At 43.5% G+C, this 19,764-nt stretch overlaps 1 protein-coding gene across 1 annotated transcript in view; it reads left to right on the top strand.

The window, feature by feature from the left end:
* The first annotated feature begins 10,441 nt into the window (after positions 1-10,441).
* The window catches only part of Syt16 (synaptotagmin 16), a 255,859-nt gene continuing 246,536 nt past the window's right edge, over positions 10,442-19,764 (top strand). Inside the window, exon 1 of the mRNA XM_021201939.2 lies at positions 10,442-10,550. Within this exon, the coding sequence (XP_021057598.1) occupies positions 10,538-10,550 (13 nt within the window). The 5' untranslated portion in view covers positions 10,442-10,537. The remainder of the gene's footprint in view (positions 10,551-19,764) is intronic.

The raw sequence follows: 19,764 nt of genomic DNA on the forward strand, positions 1-19,764 counted from the left end.
CTGCACTCTCCTCACTTGCTTCTCTCTCCGGGACTTCAGCTGTGTCTCATAATTACTTTGTACTGTCTCTTGGGTCATATTTTGTTTTCTCCAGAATACTTCTTCATTGCCTCAGAGTGCCTTTTGATTTCAAGTTCACGATCTTTCCTTCTCTTGTATTCAATCTGCTTTTGATTTTCTCCAATGAGTTTTAATCTGGAAGCACCGATTCTTAGTTCTGATTTCTCCTTGTCCTTTTCATGGGTTTCCATCTTCATTGAAATGGCTCCTGTGTCACCTTCTCTAACCATTTGTCTCTGTGTAGTTGGTGGGGTGGGCGTTGAGACAGGGTCCCTCTGTCTGTCTGTCTGTCTGTCTGTCTACAAAAATGCTGTTCTGGAACTTGCTGGTAGGCCAGGCTATCCTGAAACAGAGACCCATCTGTGTCCAGCTCCAGGATTAAAGGTATGTGCCACCACACTCCGTTGTCACTTTTTTGAAGTATGGCACTTTTACTGGAACACAAAGTATTTGTCACAAGAATATATCCTAGCAGGGATTTGAACTTTGTACTCAGGAGCTCCATGAGTCTGAAGCCGCTGAAAACTCTGCTTGGTACTTTGTGATGTCAGCCACTTATTAGCCCTAGAATCACTGTGTGATGCCAGAGAGATGAGGAGAATTTATACTCAGGTTTGGGGTGCTGTTGCTGGTGGCTCTTTTCAGGGATTTCCAACCCTGCTGATAACCAGAGAAAGAAGGCTAGTTCTTAAGATGACATAAACCCTTTCTTCCAGGTTGCTTTTGATCATGATCATTATCGCAGTGGTAGAAAGCAAACCTTATTACCAGAGAATTAGAGTATCCCGTCAGCTTCAACCTTTGAGAGAAGGCGATGATCGGAGTTGTTGATGTAAATGTAACTTTCAGTGATGTGAATTTTGCTGGAGCTTCAGAAGTTGCTAACCCTTTGTTGAAGGTTTTAGGGGGCTGGTTTGTCTTAGTTTCCTGCGGTGCCCTTGGTGCATTGCTTCCCTTGGCAGCATTATTAGGCTGTCAAGGGCTTCACCAGTGAATGTTTTAAACCCAGAAAACATAGTTAACTGAACTTCACTGTCTTTGTAAACTTCAACTGTTTCCTTCCACTAATGGTGCAAGAAGATACTTTGTGTATTGTATTAAAGAATGAAATACCCTGTCTTTTAAAAAACACAGTAGATCTAGAAAATCATCTTGTTTGCAATTTGATAGGAACCAATCAAAAGATTTAATTTGTCTTCAGTGTGTAACAAAACCTTTTATTACCAGCGAAGTGATCTATATGTATGTGCTATCAGTGAATAACTCTGTTATTTTTTCCATGTGTTTTCTTAGATTTACAAATATGATTTATTCCCATGACTGCAGTCTACAGCGCTAGAACAAATGTCTCTGTAATGTTTCTGGGTCTGCGTAATTAGGATTTAATTGCTTTGGAGAGGAAATGGGAGTGTAGACTGTCTCCTTGGGGCTGTATTACAGAATTTCATTTTGTTTTATTCTTTGGTGGATTTATTCTTTTTTTTTCCCTGATATTAACATTAATAAAGTGAGCAGAGAATTCTAACCTTGTGCTGTCTGGATAACCACAGGAAATGAGACAGGGCAGGTGTGGGCTTCCTGTAAGACCTTGTCGAGCCCAGAACTTGTGGCACCAGAGGGAGGGGCCAGGTCCAGCAGGGTCGTAGTTCTAGCCACTTAGTTTTAAATTTGTATTTTACATATTTTTATATTTTAATATAAATATAACAAAATAATATTAAAATAATATAAAGTAAAAATAAAATTTCAATTTATATTTAAAAATTTGTTTTTATTTTTGAGAGCTTTATTAATGAGGTATCTTTGATAGTGTTCTGTGATCATTTTTCTATATTTCATTAAAAGATTCAAGCAGAGGTGTTTTACATCCCCTGTCTGATCTTTGCAATAGCTGAAACTCAGCAAGTCAGCCTTGTTGGTCTGTATGTAGTCCTCATCTCTGGACCCGAATGGGGCCTTATTTGATGCTTCCCATTAGGAACACTGGATGTCTGTGTTTACTGTACACCAGAAATGCTATTCTTTTGGCACCTCTAAAGTCAGTCAGTCTAGTCTTGCCTGTCTGTCTGTCTGTCTGTCTGTCGTCAAGGGATCTTGCATAAGCTATGTCAAATGTCGACCATGTTAAGTACAGCATCTTATATACTGTTTGCAGGGGCTGACAGAGTCAGCAGAAAGTTATCAAATGGAACAAAGGCGGCAGAGAGCTATTCCATGTTACACAGAAGCAGCACAGGGTATCGCAAGTGTGTCACAGAACACGTGCGTAGTAGTCTCAGGGTTAATACCCACAGCTCTAAAAGAAAAGGAGAAAAACTGAGTTCCTAGAATCTGAACCCTTAGCTCTCTGGAGGCCCTGACCTCAGACCATCACTGGCTTTGCTCAGCATGTACCTGAGTTTAGACAACAAATAAAGTTCCTTTTCCATACACTAAGGCCTCAGGGGAAGTCCCAGATCAGCCTGTCTCTCAACAAACCATATAAGTCAAAATCACAGAGAATGTTGCCCAAGGTTTGCCAAAAATTGGTTTCATTTTGAGAAAAGAAGACAATCACTAAGAAAGCAGACAGGCTGGGTCTTTATGTAAGGTCCACTACCGAGATCGAGGATGCCTGTTGATCATTAAGTTTGGAAGGAACTTCAGAAAAATCAGTGTTACAGAGCCAAAGCAGTGCAGTTCCAAAGAGGGAGTAGCAAACGGCACCGTCTGTAGCAGTGAGCGACAACAGGGGTTTCACCCTCTGAATTCTGCCATTAGGAGGGCTGAGTGGGAAGTCACACCCAGCCACAGCTCATTTTCATTGGGATGAAGTTGAGGAAGAAACTGGGCCAGTGAGAGGTGGTGCATGAGGTCCAGACATGGAGGGGGGATGTAAAGAAGTAGAGGCCAGCACTAAGAATGAAGGGCTGACTCCACAGAGCTTCTAGCTTGAAATTTGTTAATATTGCAGATTAGTGTTTTACACCTTACGCTTCCCGTTACAGTTATTTAGCTCTCTTGGGCCAAACAGGAATAACAACAATAAAGTGCATTTTCCATGTTACACAGAAGAAGCACATGCCTCTCATGTGTGCATTATCCCTTAAACAAGACCCAGCTTTTAAAAAGTTGTATCTTAGTATTTTAGCTAAAATAGACAAGTACTTTAACAGAGAGTTGGTGATATCTCACCTGAAGAAAAGAAAGCAACTATGTCCGCCCCCCAAGTACAGCAATGCTATTCAGAGGTGGGGACCTCTGCATAGTGACAGGGTCACGAGGGCGGGAGGCCCCTCTGTGAAAGGGAGCAGTGCCCTGCAGAAGGGGCCCAGGGAGCCTCCTCACCCTTCCCACCATGAGGAAACAGCCTTTTATACTCATCTTCCACTTTCTGAACGTTCAGATTTGTGGAAGATCCACGTGGTTATGGCTTTCCACTAGAGCAGCCCAGATGGACGGAGGCAGACTAAGATAAGGCCTTTTTTTTTTTTTTATTTCCCAGGGTCTGGTGCATGCTAGACCCCTACATCCTCTGCCCAAATATGAGGACTCAATTATAAAACTGAGCAGTTCTCCATCTACCTAGAGAATGAAAACACAAAATGGACTCCCCGCCCCTTGCTTTTTCATGTACATGTGTATGGTGTACATGCATGTTCACATGTGTATTGGTAGAGGTATGTGCATGTGTGTTTGTGTGGAAGCCCACAGTTGAGATCACCAGTCTTCCCTGATCACTGTTACACTTTATTTTCTGAGGCAGGGTCTCTTAGGCTGGTGTCCTCAGCCAGCCTCTGGGGCTCTCCTGTCTCTGTCTCTGGGGCAGGAATTAAAGGCTGGCTGTCACCCTCCTGTCTACTCAGGATTTCTATTGACTTTGGATCCCAAGTCTGGTCCTTTTGCCAGAGTGACAGGTGATTTAACTGCTGATCTAGCCACCCAACCTTCAGCCCTGGACTCTGTTTTGTAACTGGATTTTTAAAATTAGACAAAAGAGCCATTTATTAAGAAGCTTTGTTAGCACAGAATTTGTTTCCAGGTGCCTGAATCCTCAGAACTTAGTGTTCTTTATTATAGAGAAGACCAAAGCAGAAACTACTAGCTATGGAATTCCAAGTCTTCGGGCAGTTTGGGTCCCTGTGACCAGCCACTGTTGCCTGGGCTAGAGGGTCTCCAGCTTCAGGATATAATGAAACAGGAAGGAATGTGTTTAATAAGCAGATTGTAGAGCCCTACTATTAGCTTCCAAGCCAGTATGTTTGAGATGTTTGGGGTCTAGGAACCTTCATTCGTAAAGAGCTGCTGAGGTGGCTCTGGACCAGGCGGTCAGAGGTGTATCCTTAGGGGAAAGCTGTTCTGGAATGCCTTTGGAAAACTAGACTTGTTAGAATGTTCTTGGCCTCTGTGTGCGTTTCTTCTAAGGATGCCCGACGACTGCCCCTCCACCTCCAGGCGAGTCTCTTCACTGAGATACGGAGGAATTATCTCCATAACTGTGAAGGTTTGCTTTGAGTGCTGGGCTCAAACCCAGGGTTTTGTACAGCGAGCTAACTATTCTGCACGCAGGGTTATGCACAAACCTCAACCCTTAGCTATGCTTTCTTTAAAAATGAGTTGATCATGTATTTTTGGACTATTTCTTGGATGATTGCTAGAAAGCAGTTTCAAAGAAAGTGACTTTTCTTAATTAAGACATGGGATGTGCCAGGTCATGGCTCATGCCTTTAATCCCAGCACTCGGGAAGCAGAGGCAGGTAGATCTCTGTGAGTTCCAGGCCAGCCTGGTCTATAGAGTTAATTCCAGGACAGACAGGGCTACAAAGAAACCCTGTCTCAGATACACACACACACACACACACACACACACACACACATCTTCATATATCTATCTATCACTTACAGATAGATAAATAGATAGATAGATAGATAGATAGATAGATAGATAGATAGATAGATGAGTAAGAGAGACAGACATGGAAAGTGAATGCAGGATCTATACATACAGAATTGTGAACAGCAGGACCACCATTCTGGCCTGTTTCTGCCACATTCCCTTACCAGACACTACCTTCTCCTTGCCTCACCCATACTCATGCCTATAGACCCCTTGAGACAGCTTTTCCTATACAGATTGGCAGCTAAGAGACATCCTAGATCAGGAGACAGACAACCATGACCCTGAAGTTTCTCAGTTTTAGGAGACTGTACCAGGCCCTTTCACTTAGATGAGAATTCAACCCCATCAGCCCCTACCCATTAGCAAGGGTTAAACCAGAACCTACTGATATTATTACCGAATGGCTGTATTTTTAAAAACCCATATATCACAATCTGTTCTAATTGCATGTTATGAAATATTTGAGTCTGGTGACTTGCAAAGAGAGGACTATATGAAAGTTAAAAGTCAATTCTTTAATTTTTTTTAAAAAATTTTATTTTACATGTATGGGGTTTTTAGCCTGAGTGTAAGGTCCACATATCACATGTATGCAGTGCCTATGGAGGCCAGAAGAGTGCACAGGAACCTCTGGAACTGGAGTTGCGGATGGTTGTTAGCTGCCATGTGGGTGCTGAGAATTGAACCCTGGTCCTTTAGAGGGGCAGCCAGTGCTCTTAACCCATTGAGCTGTCTCACCAGCTCCCCAAAGTAAAGTCTTACAAAAGAGATAACCAAAGTTTGTCTCTTCCTGTGCCAGATTGCTAGTAGCTAACAGGTGACCCCCCCAAAAAAAATCATATTTATAATAACTTTATTTTCACAGGCTGTAACAGACAGGTGATAGCTATTTCAACCATCAAAAGCTGTGGCACATTCACTCTGAAGTGACCACAGCCCTCTGCCCTTCATTGGACAGGAAGTGGACGTAGATCAATGGCTGGAGATTCCGTAGGACAGAGAACCTGTCCCGCTGAGTTGAATTGAATGGAAGCGTTGTGTGTGGTGACATCTGAACCCTAGCTCAGAACCCTACAAATTACCTTAGCAGGAATATTTATTTATAGGCACTCTCTCGCTGTGTAGGTCTTGCTGGCTTGGAACTCCCAATGAAGACCAGGCTATCCTGAAACTTACAGAGAGAGCCTCTTGCCTATGCAGCCAGTGTGTGTGCACCAGGCCAGGCAGCAAGGAGATTGCCTGCTGCAGTACAGACCCTTACTCCTACCCTTCCTTTGCCCCAAGCTTCTCTCTCCCATCCCGGTCCCTGCAGTCTATCCTCCTAGGTTCTCAAGGTCTCTCTCTGCCCCTGCTCATTTTCACTGTGGCCCCTTTCACCACTCCGACTCCCTGCATTCTGTGGTTGGCTACTTCAGGGACAGTGAGTCTGAGGGGCTGTATGCTTCCACTGACTCCTAAACAGCCACTTTGCTGTCCCTGCTCCTTGGCTTTAAGGCTTTAATTCTAGGAGAGCCTCTCACTACTGGCTAGAAATCCCCTTCGTCTATTTATTCTTTTCATTCCATCTCCTCGCACCCACAAGGACAGCCTACAGTCGTTCTCAGTCTCTTGAGTTCTCGGTCTTACCTGTGTGCCCGTCTTCATGGTTTGTCTTTTTAGCATGATTGGATTAAGAAATTCCAGAGGGGGCTCCTGTGTGTGTGTGTGGGGGCACGTGTAGGGGCATTTCTAGAGATGATTGTGGCATGAGAGCTCCGACTTAATGAGCACATTCATCCCTTCCTGGATTCATAAATGATGGCATTTGAAGGCTTGAATAAGTGGGATGTTGGGGCCTCACTGTAGGAAGTAGGTCATAGAAGGTGTGTCCTTGGGGCCACGTCTTGCCCTGCCCTCTAATTAGATTCCTCTTTACTCTGTTCCCTGGTCATATTCTCATATTCCCATATTCCCTCTCCTCTCCTTTCCTTCCCTTCCCTCCTCTCCTCTCCTCTCTCCTCCTCTCCAGTCCCTCTGTCTGTGGAGAGTTCTGGGATGCTCGCCACGCCCTTCCCTGTGTTTCTGTAATTTGGATCTTCCCCCTCCAGCCACTCCCTCAGTCACTCCTCTCTCCCTCGGTAAGGGCACTAGACTCCAAGCTCAGCACTGACCATTGTTTTCATGCTTGTGCAATTTCACTCATCAGGTAAGTCTCCCACCTCTACTAGACATTGCAGTTTATAGTGTTAAGGTTTCTAAAACATTTATTTTATTTTATCTATGCATGACTGACTGTTTTCTTGTATATTTGTATGTGCATCAAATGTATCAGATCCCCTAGAGCAGATGGTTGAGGGTCACCATGTGGGTGCTGGGAACTGAACTTGGGTCCTCTGGAAGATCAATAAGTGCTCTTAATGGCCGAGCCATCTCTCCAGTCCCTAGTCTTAAGTTCTGTAAAGAGACAAAAGAGCCCATGTCTTGGCTTTTAATTTCAGAAGCTGAGGTCAACTACAAGACACAGATTTGCAAGAATGTGGGATGTTAAAGTGTCTGCTTTCCAGCCTTTTAGGAGAGAGACTTCCTGGTCTCTTGAAGAATGGCCTTTATCATTGTTTGCATAGCTATGAAGAGATACCATGACCAAGGCAACTCTTATAAGGATAACATTTAATTGGGGCTGGCTTATAGGTTCAGAGGTTCAGTCCATTCATATAAAGGTGGGGAACATGGCAGCATCCAGGTAGGCATGGTGCAGAAGTTGCTGAGAGTTCTACATCTTCATCTGAAGGGTAGTAGGTTAAGACTGCAGGTTAGGAGGAGGGTCTCATTGCCCACCCCTACAGTGACACACCTACTCTAACAAGGCACACTTCCTGATGCAGTGGCACAAACAAGAAGTGGTGAATGTCCAGGTAGGCTGTGACAGACTCATCCCATGTCATAGGACACGTTTTGTTCGTTGGTTCACTCTGCAAAGGTCCTTTCAGCATGTGGTAGAGAAATTCGAAATGTGGTTATAGGCCAGGAAATGACTGAGCAGGTAAAGACCCCTGTACTGAAGTGTGACAATCAGAGTTTGATCCCTGGGACCAACATGGTTAAAGGGAGAACTGACTCTCCACATACTGTCCTCTGACTTCTACATGCATGCTGTGGCATGTTCCCACATTAATAAAGAAATGTAATAAGAACATTTTTTAAAAAAAGGATGTCTGGTCGATGAGAATAGCCTTGACACGCTATAGACTTTCCTGTCTGTTCAGATTGGTGTGGGCAAATACCCCGGTGTTTCCCTTCAAGGGCAATGGAAAAGTCAAAGAGAAAAAGACTTGTGAGGACTTTGGAAGTGGGTGACCCATGCATGAACTGGTAACTGGTGGCCACCCGTGAGTGAGATCTCCAAAGTGTGCCAGGGGTGCCCAAGATTTTGACACTGTGATGCTATTATCTACAAAGTTCATGCTCAAGAACTGTAAAGTCAAGATTAAAAATATCACACACACACACACACACACACACACACACACTCATACTTTTAAGTCAGTTTACAATTTTGTCTTTGACCACATTCAGAGCTATCTTTAGCTGCATGTGACCTGTGGCTGTGTGGTAGATACTGCTATAGACAGAAGGGTCATACTATGCTAAGGACAGATGGTACCCGATGCCTTTCAGTCCACCTCCATGATACCCAGTGCTTACTCCCAAACTTGCTTGTAACCTCTCAGTGGGAGAAGGGATTACTGCAGACAAACCTGGATTCATAGAATTGACTCCATGAAATCAAACTTCCTAACAATGGCCATTTGGGTCAGAAGCTAAATTTGATTATACAGAAAAAAAAAAAAAGTATGTATTTTTTTCTTGGACACATTCGGACGTGTGGATTATCTCTCTCTTGTAGAACATCCATTTTTCTCACGGCAATAAACTTCATATCAACTCTGCCCTCCTGACACTCTCTTCATTCATTTAGTGCCAACCCTTCTGAGGCTGTTGTCACACGTAGGACCTCCAATCTTTGAAGTCCACTAGTTTCTCAGCCCTTTCTAGGTGACGTTTGGTTCTACTGCGCACATGTCACTCGTGAAACCCAGGCTTTGGGTCATCATTATCCCTTTTATAACTTAGAAAAGCACTTTAATGAATCAAGAGCTTCACAGATGTTCTGTCCCCTTGGAGCCAAACCCACCTCTCCACCTTGCCGATCAAAATAGTTTAACTTGAAGGTTTGTGAGCTTCAGACAGGTTCACAGTGCTTGAGGCGTTTTTAATGCTCTTCTCCTGTTTCTTCGTTTGGGGACTTACCGCCACCACCGAGGTTGTTATAACTTAACCGTGAACCTGCTGTCATGTGCTATAAAGAGATTAAGATGAAAGCCCCAGTCAGCAGAATGGATGCGGTTCACCCGCACAGTGCTGACTCCCTCACCTACATCCTGTGATGGAGAGGACCCTTTTGTTGTTCCCCGGTATCTTTCTTTGCCCACCTGGCCAGACGGTTTCTGACTCTGCTTTGCAGCTGAATTCTGTTGGTGCCCACCGATGCCTGAGAGGATGCCTATTGGCATCCTTACTGTTTGGGTTGAATGAATGGCCTCAAACGGACCAAAGGCATCGTGCCTGCACAAACAACAATGAGAAACAAAAACCAATGGCTTCCTGTGCTTAGGCTTGGATTTGGAGCCACTTGATGCTTCCCCATGTGGTGGTGGTTTCTCATTTGCTACCGGTCCCTAAATATAGCAAGGATCTTTCAGTAATTGGTTTATAGCATTCAACAAGATGTACTGCGAACAAACGCCCACAGGTGGACTCATTTCAAAGTCCTTTTAACCACGATGGTCCTTGAGGCAATACTGATTGACTTTCTCGTGGAGCTGGTCCTTTAATATAAGTCATCGGAGCCGCCTGTGGTCTGGCTTACAATTATCCACTCGTTAGTCACCCATCCTGTTCACATCTAATTAGTTAATTGGCCATTTATTCACTAACTCATTAATTCACGCAGGTTTCCAGTTAGAGTCCTCCATTAACTCACTTAATAGAGATCTGATAGCCTACTACACACAAGACTCTATTTTCACCTTGGAGACAAAACAAGAGGATGAGAGGAGTCTTGGTCCTCACACACAGGAGGCACCTGTGTGATTCTTTCTTCTCTCTCCTCCACCTGCTCCTTGCTTTGCTCCTTTGAGCTGGAGCTCAGGGTCGACATTTGCTGGAAAGAAGCACCAGGCCCGGATGAATTGAAAAAAGCAAGGCAGGATACCAAGTGTTTGTTCAGCGGGCGAATAGAGAGGGCAAAAAACCTGGAGAGGAGCGGGCCAGGTTGCTAGCTGCTTTGTCTTAGGGAGGGATGATGCTACGGGCTGGGCAGGGCAGGTTCGGTGGCGGTCCGCTGACCAGGCTCCGCTAGGGTGTGGGGACGCCGGCGGGGGCGACCCAGCTGGCAGCTACCACGGGGCTCGGGGCGGCGCGACGGGGGCGCGCGGCGGGAGCGTCTGTGCGCGTCGCGGCCCTCGAGCGCGCGGGGCCTGCCGAGAACGCGCGCGGCCGGGCGCGGCGTGGGTACCCCAGCCGCGGGCAGCCGCCCTGCAACCCCCCGACGCGACCATGGCGACTGACAGTAAGTGCGGGGTTCCCCGGGGGCGGGGGCAAGGCATCGGGGTGGCAAGTTCTCCTCCCGCGCGCGCCTGCTTTTGTGCCCAGCTCGCGGGGGCAGCAAACGGGTACCCCATCTCCGGAGCCGGCCCTTGTCACCGTGCCCATCACCTGCTATGGCTGACAGGACTGGAGAGGGTTGGGGATCCGAGGACCTCTCAGGAAGGATGCAGCATCGGACTGGAGGGGACACTTGATGCTTGAAGGCAGCGGGGCTGGGCCTCGCAGCCCTTCGGGGACTGCCTCCAGGCCCACAGTCAGTTTTTAGGGAGCCTAGTATTGGGGCGCTGTGAGTTCAAGGTTTTCCTGGAGTTCTGGGTCAGATTGGCACGCCCTCCTCCTGGTGGGTGGCCCCACTGGGCTCTGTTCTGGGGCTCTGAAGCCACAGACCCTGCCTGGCTGCCATGGATAGCGAATGAAAGGGGCATGCAGAGAAGGAAGGTTGACACTGAAGACTGGAAGAGTTGCAAGGCTTCCCGATGGCCTGCTGTTGACATCTTGGAGTCTTTGCTGCTGTTTTTGGAAATTAGGACTACCGCTAAGAAAACTGATTATATGTAGCTGTAGCTTGACCTGTTAGTGGAACCTCAAAAGGAGTGCAGAGTAAAATACTTGTCTTAGACTTAGCATCTAAAGTCCTCAGCAATAGTCACAGCACACAGTAGGGACTTCATTCACTGAATGTACCATGTGATTACCGACACCAGTTATAAGGCAATTTTGAGAGATGAGAGGGGACAAAGATGGATGGTGAGGGTCAAAATTTCATTATTTTTTCTTCCAAACGAATAATCATCCAGTCAAGAACACAGCTTGCATACAGTACAGAGGATGCACATTTTTATCTCCCAAGCCCCTTAGTAGTGGGTTTGTGGCCCTGTTCTCAACCTTAAAACTGTGGCTGTTGGATGTAAGGGCACAAGTCAGTAATCCCAGGACTTGAGCGGCTGAGGCAGGAGGATATCAAGTTACAAACCCTATTTCAAAAAAAGTATATGTATGTGTAGATATGTGTATACACATGCGTAGTGAGCCTGCCGGACCCGGGAAAGTGACGGGTATCTATCTCATAAGTGGTGGACACGCAAGAGAAATGGACATGTGTGTGGTTACTCGCTCATCTCTCATTCACAGTCATTTTGTTTATGTGGCGACGCCAATGGACCCTCTCTGCTTTCTGTAGATCAGGGGGTGGCAAGAAATTAACTACTAGAGACAACCTTTTTTTGTTCTCAGTTCTGCTTCTATGGACAAAAGTATACTCATTAGGTGGGTCTAGGGGAAGAAGTGATACATTTAGATTTTTATTAACAAAGAAACAATTGCACTTGGCCTTATTTGTATAAATGGTAATTAAAGAGTTCCAATGATACAGAATTTCTATCTTTAGCTCTTCAGGTAAGGGGATGACAGGTGAGAGTCAGGGGGAGGGGGAACAGCATCATGCAGTGTATATGGCCTCACTAAGATGTATCAAACCTGGGTACAGTCTGCCTTGGTGTTAGCTGGTTGCTTTTGTTCCGCGGTTCATGCCTCCTTACTTTTCTCCTTGAGGGAAAACTCAGCTGTGAATCCAGGCAAAGGGCAGCCTGTTGTACTCTAGTCGTTCTTGGAAGGGATCCCAAAGGAGCTTCTCTATGATTCTATCTTGTGAGTATATGTAGGACACAGAGATATTTAAAAAATATATATATATTTGTCAGGAAAACAGTCTTCGCACACACAAAAAGAATGTGACCCGGAGAGACTGTCCTGTGCCCAGACACAAAGTCATAGATTGAAGGGCAGTTTCTAGAGGAGTTGGATCTTCAATTGGTTTCCAGTAAGTTATTATGAAATGGTTAAGCACCTGGGTTTGCGTTGTAAATGGTGCTCCTCAGAGGTCTTTTGAGCCATGTTTGAGGTAATGGGTAATTTTGTGTTCCAAGCCAACTTTGTAGTTTCTATTTGTCTGTCCTGTGTGGCATGTGCTGCATTATTAATACTTTTTATTACTTTTGAATCACTGTTGTGTGGTAGTTTTGAAGGTGCCTTTTTATATGTGCACGCTCATGAGTGCACATGGGGGGTGTCTATAACCTGCCTTTAAGCATACATTTTCTCAAGGGGCTGGAGAGATTGCACTTCCGTTAAGCGTGTATTCTGCTCTTCTCAAGGATCTAAGTTCAACTTTCAGCATACATCTTGGGTGGCTCACAGTCACCTGTAACTCTAGCTCCAGGGTGTCCAATACTTGTCTGGTCTCTGAGGGTCTCTGAAAATACCTCCTCATATACATGCAGATATAATCTAAAAAAAAAATCTTTAAAAAAGAAAAACACTCAAGACACATTGTATGAAAGTATAAAATTGTACAAGAGTAAATAGAATATTATTTTAAAAAAAGAAGTAAAAAGAGTAAATTCTCCAGGACAGCAGGCATGTTTTGAATGGTTGGAAATAGCTAATTGAAGCGTGCCCCAGAAGTCTCGGGAAATTCTTGAGCTGCTGGATCTCTAGAGATGTTGCAGATAAGTATTTTGTATCTTAAGGAGTTTCTCTGGATTGTTTGGGTTGTTCCTGGTCTATTGCATGGATGATCATGAGTCATCTTTGCCGGGTCCATTCAGAGGCTGATTGCTGCTAACCCGCAGGCAGTCTCTACCAGCAGTCATTCCTCCCCCCTCCTCTTTCCTCCCAGCAACCTGCAGCTACTTTTATCCTTCTCTTTTCAACTCCACCAGCAATGTCTACTCCTCTCAGTGTGGAGGGAAGTGAGCGAGCCAGGGCAGGAGGAGGTAAATGCAGGGCCCTAGCAGGAAAAGTTGGAGTTTTACTGCCAGATGGGTGCTTGACACGTTCTAGTAGAATGTGTAGACTCTAAAGGAAAGTTGCCTGAGTGCAAATAAATTCATTATGGAGTAAAACTATCTCCAATCCCAGCAATGATTGAGATATTTACAAATGATAGCGACTATAACTTTAGGCAAAGAGTTAGAAAATTACAGCGGACCTGGAAACTTGGGACAATTCATTGGTGGTGGTGCCTTCTGCAGAAAACACTGTGTTCTAATGAACACCACAGCGAAATCAGTTCAAGCAAGAGTCACCTGTGGCTCCTGAACACGTGTGTAAAGGGAGCAGCGTGCTGCTGGCTTTATGTCAACTTGACATAAGCTAGAATCATCTTAGAGGAGGCAACCACAATTGAGAAAATGCTGCCTTGAGACCTTAATTCGTGATTGATGGGGGAGGGCCAGACCATTGTCTATAGGATATCCCGAGTTGGTCCTGGGTTCTATAAGAACATATTCTGAGCAAGCCATGGAGAGCAAGCCAGAAAGTAGCCTCTCTCCATGGCCGCTCCATCGATTGGCTCCTGCTTCCAGGTTCCCGCCCTGTTTGACTCCCTGCCCTGACTTCCTTTGAGGATAACCGGTGATAGAGAAGCATAGGCAAAGTAAGTCCCTTTTTCTCCAACGTGCTTTTGGTTATGGTGTTTCATCACAGCCATAGAAACCCTAAGGCAAGTGGAATACTTAAATCCCTAGGAGAATTTCCCCACGGATATCTTGCTAGTTGTAAAAACAAAACAGTAGTTTTATAGTGGAGGAACCTGAGATACATTATCTTAAATAAAGAATTGCAACAACCTGCTCTTCTGATAGGAAGCTCTGGGGAAGGACAGGGTGCGACTTACCAAAGATGTACGACCTGATTCTAATCACAAGGAGACGCCATTTAAACACTAACTGAGGCACATTTGTAAATGTTAATGTCATGGGAGACTGCAGAGGCTTTATCCATGCTAAGGAGACAGTCAGGGCAAACAAGGATTTGAGGTTAAACCCTAGTTTGGGAAGATCAGTGCTGTAGAGAAAAGTGTTGTGTTTCAGTATCCCATTTGCCTTAGGGCTTCTATTGCTGTGATGAAACACCATAACCAAAAGCACGTTGAAGATGGATTATGATAATAAAGGAGGTGAATAGCATCAATGCCAAATTTCACAAATTTTATGTTTTTATTACATTTATAAGTGGAATGCACTTCTTGTTAGGGGAAGATAAAGTACTTAGGAAGAGGGAGCATATATCTGCAGCTAAATCTCAAGTGTGTTGAGGAAACACAAATAGATATGTGTGTTTATAAGTGTAGGCATGTCATATGAGCAAGAAAGGGCTAATGCAAATGTAGCAAGATGTCGCTTGGTTAAGACGAGCGATCTCTTGTTCTTGCAATTTCTCTGTAAGTTTTTTGGGATATTGATTTGTATCCTAGCTATTCTAAACTAATGTTTCAGAGTTTAATTTTTGAAAGGTTCAAAATTATGGACTCCTAATTTTGGTTTGGTTCTTTATTATAGTCACCAAAATATAATGGACCCCCATGCACCCGAGTGCCTCAGTATTCACAAGCTATCTTGTTACATCCATTGCCACACTCCTAATTAATGCAGGTGTTTAGAAAGCAAGTCCAGACATGCTTAGATTAGCTGTTGAGGGGTCAGTGTGCTGTGTGCACACCTCCTTTCTGTACTGGGCTTATACCTAAGTGACACTCAGAAAGATGCAGCCTTTAGGTACGGTTAGTGTGATGCTCTAGCATCAAGAGGCCTGGGAAGTTTGATGCTGTGGGATATATGTGTTCAGGTTTCAGCATGACTAAGGCTTCACAAGTGTGAGGGAAAGGTCCGAGAGGTTGCCGGCTCTTGCCTTGATTTTCAAGCTCCTACTTCTGCTTTTTAAACCAAGATGAAATTTGAGAAGAAAACGTAAGGAAGGTCTGGAGACGATATTCTGAGCCGATTAATCGAGCTGATGTTATAGTCATAAACCATCCTGGATGTTAATCTGCATGAACACATTTTCATGCTATTTGAGTCTGACCCCCACTTGTTTTAATTTCTGCTCGGCATTTGGAGTTGGTACACACACTGACACTTTTTCATGACTGACTTGACTCTCTAAATGAATATGGAATGTGTCCTACATGTTTCATAACAGCAGTGGGCCAGCTCCTTTAGGAGGGCTAGGCTTCTTCCTGAATATGGTAGGTTTGCACGGCATTTACTCTTAGGTCATTACTATGTCGTTTAGTCACTAACTGCTATTTAGCATCATGTATTGATGAACACGTGCCTGAGATTCCATTTAGCAATGGCTATCTATACAATAAACCAGACAGGGACAGCTCTTCCTAGGGCAGTGGCTCTCAGTCTTCCTAATGCTGTGCCTTTTAATGGTTTCTCATGTTGTGATGACTCCCAACCATAAAATGTCTTTGCTACATCCTAACTGTAATTTTGATACAGTTATGAATTGTAGTGTAAATAAGTTTGTTCTCTGATGGACTTCAGTGACCCCTGTTGAATAGCTTGTTTTTAAACCCAAAGGGTTGCGACCCACAGGTCGAGAACCTCTGTTTTAGTGGCTGAGGGAAGAATCTGAAGCACACTATGGAGTTCTGCATGGGTACCTTCCTAGGAAGGATGCTGCAGTTATGGATGGATGCTATCCCTTTGGAGTGGATTTCTTTTTTAAATCGATATCAATGTCTAGTTTTTAGCAGCATAGATTTTCATATTGTCAGAGTGTGATATTCTTTGGATTCTAATTTTAGGAATGCAGCAAGTCACACTTTGTAGCTTGACTCATGGTGGAGTGAAGGTTAAGATTTAAAAGATGATTTTTATCCAAACCCTACATAAAAACTCCCCTGGTTTATGTTGAGAGAACAGTCTAAACACAAGCTACCAGGCACTGGGTTTTCAGATGGTGTAATTGAGGCATCTCAGAAGCCTGGGTAGCTCAGTCAGGTGTGATGCAGTAGAAGGGACCTCTGCTTGACTTCCAAGGTGCCTGAGCTATGAGCTCTGGCTTTGGCATTTAATGGGTTGATGATTTCAGGTAAACTGCATTCCTGGGAGCTACAAGAAGCAAATGAGGTGGTGCAAAGCTCCTGTCACATAGTAGGTGTTAAATAAATATCTGTTTGTTCCCTTCCTACAAGATGCTTCCCAGAGCTTATAGCTAATTTCATAATACCAATCCAGAAATAGGGTACCAAGTGATTAATTCTATTATTGTGAGGAATATAAAATGAAGACCAAATGTTCTGTTCAGAAATATAAGACTCTAGAACAAACCACGCAAGGTGCCGAGCTCAAGATTTTAAATAGAAGCATTAATTATAGTGTTTTCTTCTCCCATGATCATTGTTTTGTGTAAGTATGCTTGTAGTGTGTACCGTATGTGTGTGCACTTATGATGCATATGCTGTTGAATATAGATGCTAGTGACCTTAAGAAAGTTCAGAGCTCAGAGTTCCTGACTTGAGTTCCTGCCCCCAACTTCTCTTAGTGATGGAGTGGGACTTGAGAATTGTTAAGATGGAAGACACCTCCTCCAGGTGCTTTTATTTCTATCACAGCGATAGATACCCTAAGACAGACACTTAATTTGACATTCAGCTGAAGTATTCATTCACTGCCCAACTTCTTGATGATCCTCATGATGCAAAGTCTAAAAGATGAATTTGAAAAAAAAAGATTATCAGGTTCTGTTAAAGTGTTGCATATACTTTATTTAATTTCTGTGCATTAATTTATATCCCATCAAATTAAAGTGAAATTGCATAAAGAAAATTCATAATGATGAGGTTCTTGGGGAACTTTAAAATTTCAAAGTACCAAAGGGTTTTAGAACATACGTTTGAGAACCCCTCTCTTCTCCTATGGAAATGTGGTTGAAATAAATCTCCCTTCTGCTTCTCAAAACCTAGATCTGGTTGTCCACACACATTTGAGAATGAGGGAGGGCTATGACTCAGGAATACATTTTACGGGGGACCAGGCTCTTGGTTTTTGGAAGGGGCAATAATTTTCTTTACAGACAGATAGATATTCCAAATTCCTACCTCCAGTTCTCTGTGAAGAGGTTGTGTGCAGAAGCCTAGCCATTGATATTTTGTGACTATAGGTGGTGAGGAGTCTGTTAGCACTCCACACCCAGGACAGAATCTCTACCACAAGGAGATGCAGGTGGTTCCCAAGCCCAGAAGTGGGCCACCACAGCCCGGCTCTAAATGATCTCTTTACACATTATTACACTTGGACGTTCTGGAGGTTAAGGCTTGAATATAAGAGTTTTGGAGGACAGATGTAGTCCATAATGCTTAGCGGCCTTGAGGCTAAACTCTTTCCACAGCCTTCTAACTAACTCTCCTGTTCATAGTCCTCATCTGTCTTTTACTTCTGAGGCAACAGGTGCTTTCCCTTTCCTGTATAGGATGCTGATAACACAAATGTTAATTTCCTTTGTTTCACAGCTCCCTGAGTTGTTCTGCCTAGTTCCCCACAGTCTTATGCACTGTGCAAATGCCACCATTCTGCTGGTAGGCTTTCAAGATCATTGACTGTATTAGGTACTTGCCTTTTGGTGTGATAGAACATCCAGACAGAAGCAGCTTCCAGGAGACCAGGTTTATTTTGGCTTTGCAGTTTCAGAGGGGGATAGTCCATCACGACTAGGAAGGTTTGGCAGCTGGTCCATGAGGCTGCCTAGTAGCCAGGAAACAAGGCTAATCACATTTCATCTTGACACAGGAAGCAAAGGGAGAAGAGACAGTGGGGCCAGGTTAGCGAGCTTCAAAGCCAGCTCCAGTGACTACTTCTCCTAGCAAGGATTCACGTCCTAAAGGTTCTGTAACCTACTTAACCACAGCAACCAACTGGGAACCAAGTGTTCAAACACATGAGCCTCCTGGGGGCAGATCATACTCAAACCACAGCACTGCCGAGACTCTGTGAGCTCCGTTTCCTGTTGAGCCCGTCTAGTGAGTGGAAAAAGTTTATTATATTTTCCTGATCTGGTATCTCAGCTTTTTCTTTATTGTCTCAATTTTCTGAGACTTCTTCTTTTTGTTTCTGCCCAATCTAACAGTATGATTTACAAAAAAAAAAAAAATTCTCTGTTAAGTTCCCCATTTACAGTAAAAGTTATAAAAATAGAATCCCAACAAACTCTAATACTCAAAAATCTTGGTTTGTTAAATGATATCTTATGTATAATTGTGTGTATATCATCTGTCAGTGTGTGGTTATGGTTTGTTTTTTACATCACATACTTAGTACCAAACTGACTTATCAATAAAAGCTCATGTAAACCAAGGTTTTTAACTTGGTCTAAATTAATTTTGTTCATAATAAAATGAAAATTTAATATACTACAATGTAATACATATGCATTTTAGTATATATATTATATTCACATATATATTTATGAAAATGACTAATGGTATTGAATCTTTTTTTGGAACATACAATTCTAAAACCTACCTTTAAGGACAAGACATACATAATCATATGATTCTGGTCAAGATGTTATCACCTTGATCCTTACCCAATTCTGGTTCTACAGCATGGTCCCTGTTGCTGAGGGCATAAATTAACTTTAAGAGATGATTGCTCTTCTTCAAGGATACATTTTTCCTATTGGACAGTGATCCTTCCTTAGATAGAAATAACTGTCTGTCTTCTAAATGTGTTTTATATGTAAGTAAACACACACACACACATACATTTTAAGAATTTTAAGATTTTTTTAACCCACTATGGCCTCTTTAAACAAACAAACTGAACAGAGTTTTTATGATCATGTAAATGAGCAGTAGGCCTTGTCAATACTCCTTCAGAAAAGAGGGGATGGCCAGGTTGCTGTAGCCTATTATATATAGTTTACTTGACGATAAAATGTCCTCATACATACTCAGTAAAGGCTTGTCAGGGTTACTGCTTCTGGGTCACCCGCACTCCCATCAATACCCCCTTACCAGTCTTCTGGGTGAGCTTTGCTTTGCCACTGGGACTTATGAAGAGCAGATAGATATTGCTTAGTCCTCCCCTTTCCCAGGGAGAAAATTCTCACAACAGATAGTAAATTCACTTGTTAATACTATTGCTTCAACGGTATAAAGAAGCTTTTAAAAATGTTATAAGGATAAAAAGACAAAATTATTTTGGTGAAGTAGGATTTGCATATGGGATTAAGATAGATGGATGCTTACGATAGGAAAGAAAGGAAAGCTTTCGTAAGGTGGGGAGTCTGAGGAAGTATCTGAAGGCATAGTAGATAATATATATGGATATATTATCTATATATATGGATATATTATCTATATATATGGATATATTATCTATATA

Source organism: Mus pahari, chromosome 7 (assembly GCF_900095145.1).
Source record: "Mus pahari chromosome 7, PAHARI_EIJ_v1.1, whole genome shotgun sequence".
Taxonomy (NCBI): domain Eukaryota; kingdom Metazoa; phylum Chordata; class Mammalia; order Rodentia; family Muridae; genus Mus; species Mus pahari.